We start from the raw sequence: 11,836 nt of genomic DNA on the forward strand, positions 1-11,836 counted from the left end.
TGGTTGTGTTATGTTGCTGATGTGTGAGGAGCACTCTCCTGGACTCTTGTCATGGTCAGAGGGGAGGGAAGGCAGTGAATAGTTAAGGGCAGGGTAGGGCAGGGTCGGTTATGGCAGGGTAGGTGCAATGTTTGCTCCTCTCTGTGTGTCTTCCTGGCAGTTACTGTGTTTACCCTCAACATGCGGAATTCCAGAACCTCCTCACACTCTCCACTGTCCTGCATTTTTGTGGTCGGCCTGTGTGACAGGGGAGAGTGTGGGAAAAACGGAAGCTTCTAGACCAAAAATGCACTGATGGAAAAAAGGAAGAAAAGAAAGAAAAGAGGGAAACAAAGAATGACGGATAGAAAGCAAACCTCTGTCTAAAAAAGACGAGATGATTGTTCACAGGAAATGGATAATAAGTTGTTTCCCTTTATGTTAAACTCATTTCAATGGCAACGCAATACCTTGGTTAAGTAGCCTTAGCTCATCCACCCCAACATGAAATCACTGTACTGTAGGTATTAGAAATGTTCAAGGTTATTTAATCTTCAAAACACACCCTCCCAACTGCTGAACTCAAAAACACATTACATTTGATACTTATCTCAAAATGTTGCCCCTGCTGCCTGTTTTCCTACAGAACAATACATCATTGATGAACACAGAGAGTTAGTCTTTGTTATTGAATCTAGGATCTGAATGACATGTAGTTTTGGGTTTGTTGGAGAACGGAAAGTGAGTAATAAGGATCAAGATTAGCAGTTGTGTTTGGGAGTCAAATAAAGAAGGGAGTGGATTTATATGTTGGAGCAGCCAAACTGTCTCCTCTCTCTCTCGCCGAGGGCTGGGATGTAGAAAGAAGAGCCAATTCACTGGACCCACCACCAAGCTGCCCTGTCAGCCAATCAGAGCGGAACATCATGAGGAAATGCCAAGTCTGTTCAGCCACTGATTGGACAGACTTGTCAGTACATTTGTCAGAATTAGTTTCTGTCTCATTATATGTTAATTGATGAGAGAGATGACCGAAAGAATGTGAATGGACCAAAATTAAGCTTAGTTTCGCAACAATGACTGCTTCTGAGATATCCTAAAATGAAACGAAAGCATCAAGGCTTGTCTATTGCTATGGACAACGTCAATCAAACTTCACCCATACCCCAATTGTCATGCTTTTCTGCATAACCAAATTGCTACTGTAGCTGTGGCATAAAGTAGGGCAGGACCCTAGAGTGTCGATTGGCCTAACATGGTTGCAAACTGGGAATGACTTCAGTTACAAATTTGAAAGCAATTTGTAACACAAATAAATGATTGTGTTTGGTGTTTGTGAGGCTTGGCGGGTTTTGCAGCTGTAGCTACGGAAACCCAGGCTGTCATGTGGCATTCTTAATAGGGTGACAATTACAGCAGAACCATTACTGTCAGACTGGCTGCTGCCTTCGCTGCCTATTAGTCAGCTGTAGGAACGACTTGATACTATAAACAAATCACGCTGCCAAAACTCTGTTTATAAATGAACACTAATCCCCCCCCCCCCCGGTTAGACGTCCAGATAACATAAAGAAACGCTTGCTTCCACCATACACAAAGAAACACACAACCATAGGCAACCTTGTTCCTATATTTCATAGTCTATCTGGGAAAATCCACTCAAGCCCCTCTGAAAGAAAAGGCTTCTTACAAGGCTTTACATTTATTTCCAAAACGTCTAACTGTGGGTGCGTACTCCATGCAGAGATACGTGTTCAATATATTAAGCCCTTCCATACTGCGGTGTTTGCCACCTTATGACGTGGAGAAGTGAGAGACTGTTGACAAAGTGATATGAAGAACCCAGAGGTCAAGCTTTCTCCAAATATTAAAGGGTTGCTTCCTGTATAGTTATGCCGCACTTTAAGTGAGCCAGTCCTATTTGTGGTTGTGTAATGGTGTGAAGGAACAACTGTGCAGCCCCTACAAGGAAGCAGTGTGTGCCCTCATTACCTTGTTAATGCTGCTTTGTCAAGCCACTGTTATGGGGCGATAGGTTAATACCAGCTAAGCTTTATTTATTGTTCCCCAAAAAATGCTTAGCACATTTAATGTATAGAGTTACAGGCTTGTTGGCCCCTGCTTTACGTCCTCCTTCCACCCATAATGATTTAGTCTGAAAAGCTGTATACACATATTGTCCCTGTGTCGTCCGTCTCTGTGAGAGCCAGTGTTGTGTGTTCTATTAAGAGGCAGTGCCCTATACACATTGGTAGTACTCGCTGGAAAGAATTGGTCACCCATTTTATGAAACGGTATCAGTCACAATGAGACCTGTTCTCATTACTTTTCTATTTAAAAACACACAGGTAATTCCACAAATGACCCAGCTGGCACCACAACTCTATCAGCTAACCCTACGACGTATGTGTTCTTTTGGAGCGTCAGTGTTGAGGAAAACGTCATCCAGGACAGCTACCATGGTAGAGGAATGTGTCCCAGCACTCAGTAAACACTTAACCTCTTGGAGTGTCAAGAGACCCCCACCAGACCATATGGACAGCACATAGCAAACCACCACGCTTGACATTTTTCCTGCCTGGTGATGTCACAGTACACGCACAATGTATCCATAGTTGTAATAGGAGACAGTAATCCTTATGCCACTACTGTAACTCTGTAAGAGAATTGGCCTTCACAATGCTCTTACAATAAGAGTGAAGGGCACTACAGTATATCAGTGGAACCCTCCACAACAATGAATGTGGAACAGCATTGGTTTGTTTTTGCCCTATCTCTGGATCTCTCTGGGTAATGTACTGTACAGGAGTCGATCACTCTTATCTTGTCTCTGCCCACAGACAGACCTCATCAGAACGCCCAGCCAATGGAGCTCTGACGTCCAACTCGCAGCATGTGGTCTACGAGGCCGTGTGTGGGAAAGCAGGTAGGTTTGACAGTCCACACACATGCTCCCCTCCCTGTCTGTTGCTTGCCCACTGGTGCTGTAGTCCTTGGGCAGATGGTATGCCCTCTCCATGCCAGTGTCAGTGATCACAGCCAGGCATAGTGACCATTCTTCCATCGAGGACTGATCAACACCATTTTGATATTTTTGGCCTGACTACTTCAGACCGGATCTGCAAGCAATGACAAGAGTATAGCTATTGTAAGGCTCTTCTCATTGTGCACAAATCCAGGCCTGATGGGTCTGTTTCAAAAGATTTAGGGGGCATCTGACTGTATAAATACTTAACTTTCTACTACAATGATGATCTGCTGTTTGATCAAATAGGCTCCATGTATCTAACTATAGAGGTCAGATGACTGCTAGTGGATGAGTGTGATTGCCATTTCTCTTTTGTAATGGGATCTAGTGGTGGGATATAGACACAGTTTGGGCATTCCCAGCTGTTGGCTGTGCTTCCCATCCTAATTGCTGTCCAGCCACCTAAATCCCTGGCCAGTTGTGCCCCAGAAATCACACATGAATGAGCAGGTCTTTCATAGTAAATGGAGTATGTGCATTTTGGTCTCATTGTGGTATTGCATTTTGTTATTTTATTGCTGTTATATTAACATTATTCAATTTAGATTGATGTCTGCAAATCGTACATTTTGTTACTTATACCTTTATACTTTTTAGAGTGTGTGCGCGTCTACCGCCTTCTCATCCTGCAGTTGCACAACTCTTTCCACCCTGGAGCCTGAGAAAGGGACTGGTGGAACTGTTGAGTTTATTGCAGTAACAGTGATATTAAGCAGTTTTAGCGGATGCACATCTGTTTGTCTGATCAGGGCCTTTTTCCATAGTCCTTCTATACGTTAGCATTAGTGTATCACACCATTCATCATGTGAGCGTCACACTTGAGCCGACCAAGAGAAACCCAGATCAGCCTGCATCTGTCCAAACGGAGCTGGAAAAAGACAGCAGCTATGCACCAACCCAAAAATGTGTGCCACCAGAACATTTATTTTTTTCTCAGATTTTCTCTCTTCAAAGTATGAAGGTTGGCGTAGGTTAACAAACATCTTATAAAGTCATCAATAACTGTAACTGGATCCGTGGGGTGCAGCTCCTGAATTTCATGAATGCATTTTATTCCATAATTTAGGGCACCAGGTTGGGGGAGATGCCTGGTGACTCCAATACAACGCCAAGCAGTTAGCTTAGGAGAGCGAGAACAAAAAAAAAGTCAGTACCAAACCTTTTAACAAGCCAGCCCTGGACCAGGTTTAGCCATGCATTGAGAATGGAGCAGTCCTGAAGCCAGCGCTGGTATCGCTGGTGTTATGCCCTTTGTTTTTCGAGAGGACATAGCTTTGTGGGGCTTAGGAACGCTGCCTGCCCAGTGTCCCTTTGTAGTGAGGTGACTGGCCTCCTCTGATCCACTCTGACAGGGAGTTAGAATGGGTCCGAACAGACAGCATTCTCTCTGATCAGCTGTCAGCCAATATTAATCACACACTCGCTCTCTCTCTTTCCTCTTTCTCTCTCGCTCACTTTCTCCTCCCTCTTTCTCTCTCACACTCACTCTCTCAACCCCCACTCTCTCTCATGCTTTCTCCTCAAATGAGGACCTATCAAAGCTTATGAAAATATTTATACCTATTGGTCCCAAATGGTCTTTCTCTCTTGAAGTGGGTGGTGCTACACAGAAGGCAGCTGAGGAGAGATTTATTGTATTCTGTTTGAGAAGGAAATGAATGCTGCACTTGTGTCGTTTTAGTAGGAGACCGGTACAGAGTAATAGTTCTGCCATTTTGTTTTTGCTTTGCTAGCCAGGTTTTTCCAGTTTTGCTTTGCTGACACTTTGCAGTTGAAGACAATTCTAAGTGAACCAAGTAAAGACTCATCACTCTCATTCTTCTTTTGTCCAATTCAGAAAAATCCTGGTTTCTCACAGGTATCATCTAGTGTTCTTTATCAGTCTCTCTGTTTGGTGGCTTTGTTTCATTAGTGTTTGTTTATGCTTTTGATTTCTGCATTACTGTTGGGGATAAAGGAAGGGGAATATTGGCCTTTCTCTCTTTTGCTGAGCTAGAAAAAGCTGCTTCCAGCGGTCATGTCATCGGATTGCAAGTCTGGGAGATGTTTTCGTTTTCCAGCTCCATCAGGCCCCACGGTGTAAAAGAGCACCAAAATAAACAGTCTGCCGAGAGGGAATGAAAGGGAATACTGTTTGGAAGCACAAATACAGCAGCTCGACCTGCACTTGGAATTCCTTTTCTACTGGATGCCTGGCGCTGGGCCAGGCGATATGCAAGGGGTGAGGGGACAGCAGGAAAAGGGCTGCTGCCCAGTGGCTGCCTGGGCGGCTCCACTCATACCTGTATTGGCCATGAAAAGTAACACAGCCGTACCATGACATTTTGCCAGCGGATTCCTCTTTCTCTCCATTGATTTTGCACGTTCCTCCGAAACGTTTTAAAGTTCAAGAAATATTTCTACATCCAATACCTCATCTGATTTTATTTTCAGAATTATCCTTAGACTAATTCTTCTCCCTATAACAATTCAAACATCTAGCAAACTGGCGACCCAGGGATCCCCATCATATGTTACCAAAAAAAAAGTATTGTCTTATCAGATGAATGGCAAGTAGAAGTAATCAACATTTTAAAATGAATAGATTTGGTGGACAGTTTCTTTTTATCTCCCCACAGTTCATTGGAAGAGGAGGTGTAAACTCTAACATACAGTGCCTTCAGAAAGTATTCATACCACTTGACTTATTCCACATTTTGTTGTTACAGCCTGAAAAAAAATATATATATATATATCACCCAGTTTGGTCAGACGTCCAGCTCTAGGCAGAATCTGGGTAGTTTCATTTCCAAGAGCACCACTGTAGAAATGGTCTTATACCCTTCCCAAGACACAGTATATGCCTCATCACAATTCTACCTCAGAGATCTACAGACAGTTCCTTGGACTTCATGGTATAGTTTCTGCTCTGACATGCACTGTCAACTGTGGGACCTTATAGACAGATATGTTTCTTTCTAAATAATGTCCAAACAACAATGAATTGGCCATAGGTGGACTCCATCTATTTGTAGTGACATCTCAAGAATGATCAAAGGAAATTGAATGCACCTGAGCTCAATTTGGAGTGTCATAGCAAAGGGGTGTGAATACTTTCAGTGTCTTCAGAAAGTATTAACGCCCTTTTACTTTCTCCACATTTTGTTGTGTTACAGCCCGAATAAAAATGTTAATTAAATTGACATTTTGTGTCACTGGCTTGCCCACAATACCCCATAATGTCAAAGTGGAATTATGTTTATTTTTTTATATATTTTTTTACTTTCTTGGGGACCTGAATATTGACTGGTTTTCATCAAGCTGTCCGCTCAAGAGGAAGCTTCTTACTGTAACCAGTGCCTGGTTCAGGTTATTAATCAACCTACCAGGGTGTTTACAAACAATACAGGAACAAGATCATTCACATATATCGATCACATCTTTACTAATGCTGTCGAACTTTGTTCTAAAGCTATATCTGTATCCATTGGATGCAGTGATCACAATATAGTGGCTATATCCAGGAAAGCCAAAGTTCCAACAGCTGGGCCTAAAATAGTGTATAAGAGATCATACAAAAGATTTTGCTGTGACTCTTATGTGGATGATGTTAAAAATATTTGTTGGTCTGATGTGATTAAGGAGGAGCATCCAGATGCTGCGCTTGATGAATTTATGAAATTGCTTCTTCCAATTATTGATAAACCTATACCTGTTAAGAAACTGACTGTTAGAACTGTTAAAGCTCTACTCCATCTTTCATCGAATCAGATGACGTATTCATCATCATCTAATGTTTCCAATTATTTTAATCATTATTTCATTGGCAAAGTGGGCAAACTTAGGCAGGAAATGCCCACGACAAACAGTAAGCAATTATATTCATGCATGAAAAAACAAATAATGAAAGAAAATCAGTGCATTTTTTTTAAAAGTTAGTGTGGGAGAGGTGGGGAAATTATTGTTAACAATCAATAATGACAAATCTCCTGGCATTGACAACTTAGATGGAAAGCTACTAAGGAGTGACTATAGTCAGCCACCATCCTATCTGTCATATTTTTTATCTGAGCCTAGAGGAAAGTCTTTGTCCTCAGGCCTGGAGGGAAGCCAAAGTAATTCCGCTACCCAAGAGTGGCCTTTACTGGTTCTAACAGCAGACCTATAAGCTTGCTGCCGGCTCTTAGCAAACTGTTGGAATTTTTTTTAATGTTTTAACCAAATACATTGCTATTTTTCTGTAAACAAATTAACAAAAGACTTCCAGCATGTTTATAGAGAAGGGCACCCAACATGTACTGCACTGACACAAATGACTGATGATTGGTTGAAAGAAATTGATAATAAGAAGATTGTGGGAGCTGTACTGTTAGATTTCAGTGCAGCTGTTGATATTATTGACCATAACCTGTTGTTGAAAAAATGCGAGTGCAATGGCTTTTCAACCTCTGCCAAATCATGGATTCAGAGCTATCTATCTAATAGAACTCAAATGTTTTTCTTTAATGGAAGCGTCTCTAATGTCAAACATGTAAAGTGTGGTGTACCGCAGGGCACCTCTCTAGGTCCTCTACTCTTTTCTATTTTTACCAATGACCTGCCACTGGCATTAAACAAAGCATGTGTGTCCATGTATGCTGATGATTCAACCATATACGCATCAGCAACCACAGCTAATTAAGTCACTGAAACCCTTAACAAAGAGTTGCAGTCTGTTTTGGAATGGGTGGCCAGTAATAAACTGGTCCTGAACATCTCTAAAACTAAGAGCATTGTATTTGGTACAAATCATTCCTTAAGTGCTCGACCTCAGCTGAATCTGGTAATGAATTGTGTGGCGGTTGAACAAGTTGAGGAGACTAAATTACTTGGCGTTACCTTAGATTGTAAACTGTCATGGTCAAAACATATAGATTCAATGGTTGCAAAGATGGCTAGAGGTCTAGCCTAAATAAAGAGATGCTCTTGCTTTCTTTTGACAGCTGGCCCAGGACAGAGCGGCACGTTTTGCTCTTAATTGTAATCGGAAGGCTGATATAAATACTATGCATGCCAGTCTCTCTTGGCTAAGAGTTGAGGAGAGACTGACTGCATCACTTCTTCTTTTTATAAGATACATTGTGTTAAATCCCAAATTGTTTGCATAGTCAACTTACACACAGCCATGAAACAAACACTAATGCCACCAGGGGTCATTTCATAGTCCCCAAATCCAGAACAAATTCAAGGAAATGTACAGTATTATATAGAGCCCTTATTGCATGGAACTTCCTTCCATCTCATATTGCTCAAATAAACCGCAAACCTGGTTTCAAAAAACATATAAAGCAACATCTCACTGGACAACACCTCTCCCCTATTTGACCTAGATAGTTTGTGTGTATGCATTGATATGTAGGCTACGTATGCCTTTTTAAAAATGTATGTAGTTATGTCCTTGAGCTGTTCTTGTCTAATAATGTTCTGTATTATGTCTTATGTTTTGTGTGGACCCCAGGAAGAGTAGCTACTGCTTTTGGGATCCTAATAAAATACCAAGCCATAAAACCCCTGAACATCTAATCAAATGGCTACCCAGGCTATTTGCATTGCCCCCCACCCCTATTTTACGCCGCTGCTACTCCGTTATTAACTATGCATAGTCACTTTAATAACTCTACCGACATGTACATATTACCTCAATTACCTGGACTATGCGGGGCCACCGCACATTGACTCTGTACCGGTACACCCTGTATATAGATTGGCAATTGTTATTTTACTGCTGCTCTTTAACTACTTGTAACTTATTTCTTATTCTGATTTTTTATACTGCATTGTTGGTTAGGGGCTTGTAATTATGCATTGCTCTGTAAGGTTCTATGCATTGCACCTGTTGTATTCAGCGCATGTGACTAATAACATTTGATTTTAGTTAGGAAGGACAGCTTTTTTTTTACCCATCTACCAATATGTTCCCTTCTTTACGAGGCATTGGAAATCATATTAAACACTATTGCACACAGTGAATCCACACAACCTATTTTGTGACTTGTTAATCAAATGTCTACTCCTGAACTTATTTAGGCTTGCCATAACAAAAGGGTTTAATACTTATTTACTCAATACATTTCATATTTTTCATTTGTAAACACATAATTGCACTTTGCCATAAAGGGGTATTGTGTGTATGCCAGTGACACACAATCTAAATGTAATCCATGTTAAATTCAGGCTGTAACACAACAAAATGTGGAAAAGGTCAAGGGGTGTGAATATTTTCTGCAGGCAGTATATACACTGCATTCAGGAAAGTGTTCAGACCCATTTGACTTTTGACACATTTTGTTACGTTACAGCCTTACTCTAAAATTGAGGATTTTTATTTATTTCATATATCTACACACAATACCCCATAATGAGAAAGAAAATTTGCAATTCCTTGCAAATTAAACAAGCACCTTATTTACATAAGTATAAAGAACCTTTGCTATTAGACTTAAAATTGAGCTCAGGTGCATCAGGTTTCCATTGATCATCCTTGAGATGTTTCTACAACTTGGAGTCCACCTGTGGAAAATGAAAATGATTGGACATGATTTGGAAAGGCCCACACCCGTCTGTATAAGATCCCACAGTTGACAGTGCATTTCAGAGCAAAAACCAAGCCATGAGGCCGATGGAATTGTACCTAGAGCTCCGAGACAGGATTGTGTTGAGGCACACTTGTGAAGGGTACCAAAACATTTTTGCAGCATTGAAGGTCCCCAAGAACACAGTCACCTCCATCATTCCACCAATCAGGCCTTTATGGTAGACTGGCCAGACGGAAGCCACTCTTCAGTAAAAAGGCACATGACAACCCACTTGGAGTTTGCCAAAAGGCACCTAAAGGAGACTCAGACCATGAGAAACAAGATTCTCTGGTCTGATGAAATTAAGATGGTACTCTTTGGCCTGAATGCTAAGCGTCACATCTGGACGAAACGTAGCACAATTCCTACGGTGAAGCATGGTGGTGGCAGCATCATGCTGTGGGGATGTTTTTCAGCGGCAGGGACTGGGAGACTGGTCACAATCAAGGGAAAGATGAACGGAGCACAGCGTACAGCTGTACAAATCCGGCTTTAAACTTCTTCACAACAGTATCTCGGACCTGCCTGGTGTGTTCCTTGTTCTTCATGATGCTCTCTGCGCTTTTAACGGACCTCTGAGACTATCACAGTGCGGGTGCATTTATACGGAGACTTGATTACACACAGGTGGATTGTATTTATCATCATTAGTCATTTAGGTCAACATTGGATCATTCAGAGATCCTCACTGAACTTCTGGAGAGAGTTTGCTGCACTGAAAGTAAAGGGGCTGAATAATTTTGCACGCCCAATTTTTCAGTTTTTGATTTGTTAAAAAAGTTTGAAATATCCAATAAATGTCGTTCCACTTCATGATTGTGTCCCACTTGTTGTTGATTCTTCACAAAAAAATACAGTTTTATATCTTTATGTTTGAAGCCTGAAATGTGGCAAAAGGTCGCAAAGTTCAAGGGGGCCGAATACTTTCGCAAGGCACTGTGTATATATATATATATATATATATATATATATATATATAGTTGAAGTCGGAAGTTTACATACACCTTAGCCAAATACATTTCAACTCAGTTTTTCACAATTCCTGACATTTAATCCTAGTAAGAATTCCCTGTCTTAGGTCAGTTAGGATCACCACTTTATTTTAAGAATGTGAAATGCCAGAATGATAGTAGAGAACAACTTATTTCAGCTTTTATTTCTTTCATCACATTCCCAGTGGGTCAGAAGTTTACATACACTCAATTAGTATTTGGTAGCATTGCCTTTAAATTGTTTAACTTAACACAAGCCTCCCACAATAAGTTGGGTGAATTTTGGCCCATTCCTCCTGACAGAGCTGGTGTAACTGAGTCAAGTTTGTAGGCCTCCTTGCTCGCACACGATTTTTCAGTTCTGCCCACAAATTTTCGATAGACTTGAGGTCAGGGCTTTGTGATGGCCACTCCAATACCTTGACTTTGTTGTCCTTAAGCCATTTTGACACAACTTTGGAAGTATGCTTGGGGTCATTGTCCATTTGGAAGACCCATTTGCTACCAAGCTTTAACTTCCTGACTGATGTCTTGAGATGTTGCTTCAATATATCCACATCATTTTCCTTCCTCATGCTGCCATCCATTTTGTGAAGTGCACCAGTCCCTCCTGCAGCAAAGCACCCCCACAGCATGATGCTGCCACCCCCTTGCTTCACGGTTGGGATGGTGTTCTTTGGCTTGCAAGTCTCCCCCTTTTTCCTCCAAACATAACAATGGTCATTTTGGCCAACAGTTCTATTTTTTGTTTCATCAGACCAGAGGACATTTCTCAAAAAAGTATGATCTTTGTCCCTATGTGCAGTTGCAAACCGTAGTCTGGCTTTTTTTATGGTGGTTTTGGAGCAGTGGCTTCTTCCTTGCTGAGCGGCCTTTCAGGTTGTCAATATAGGACTCGTTTTACTTGGACATAAATACTTTTGTACCTGTTTTCTCCAGCATCTTCACAAGGTCCTTTGCTGCTGTTCTGGGATTGATTTGCACTTTTCGCACAAAATACGTTCATCTCTAGGAGACGGAACACGTCTCCTTCCTGAGCGGTATGACGGCTGCATGGTCCCATGGCGTTTATGCTTGCGTACTATTGTTCAGAAAGATGAACGTGGTACCTTCAGGCATTTGTAAATTGCTCCCAAGGATGAACCCGACTTGTGGAGGTCTACAATTGTTTTTCTGAGGTCTTGGCTGATTTCTTTTGATTTTCCCATGATGTCAAGCAAAGAGGCACTGAGTTTGAAGGTAG

General features: G+C 41.5%; 1 protein-coding gene across 2 annotated transcripts in view; it reads left to right on the top strand.

Moving 5' to 3' along the window:
* LOC139375218 (tubulin tyrosine ligase-like family, member 5) overlaps nucleotides 1–11,836 on the top strand; it is a 91,079-nt gene that overhangs the window by 75,391 nt on the left and 3,852 nt on the right. For both annotated transcript variants that reach the window (XM_071116809.1, XM_071116810.1), the window contains one exon: nucleotides 2,820–2,905. In XM_071116809.1, the coding sequence (XP_070972910.1) occupies nucleotides 2,820–2,905 (86 nt within the window). The remainder of the gene's footprint in view (nucleotides 1–2,819; nucleotides 2,906–11,836) is intronic.

The sequence above is a fragment of the Oncorhynchus clarkii genome, chromosome 19 (genome assembly GCF_045791955.1).
Source record: "Oncorhynchus clarkii lewisi isolate Uvic-CL-2024 chromosome 19, UVic_Ocla_1.0, whole genome shotgun sequence".
Lineage (NCBI taxonomy): Eukaryota > Metazoa > Chordata > Actinopteri > Salmoniformes > Salmonidae > Oncorhynchus > Oncorhynchus clarkii.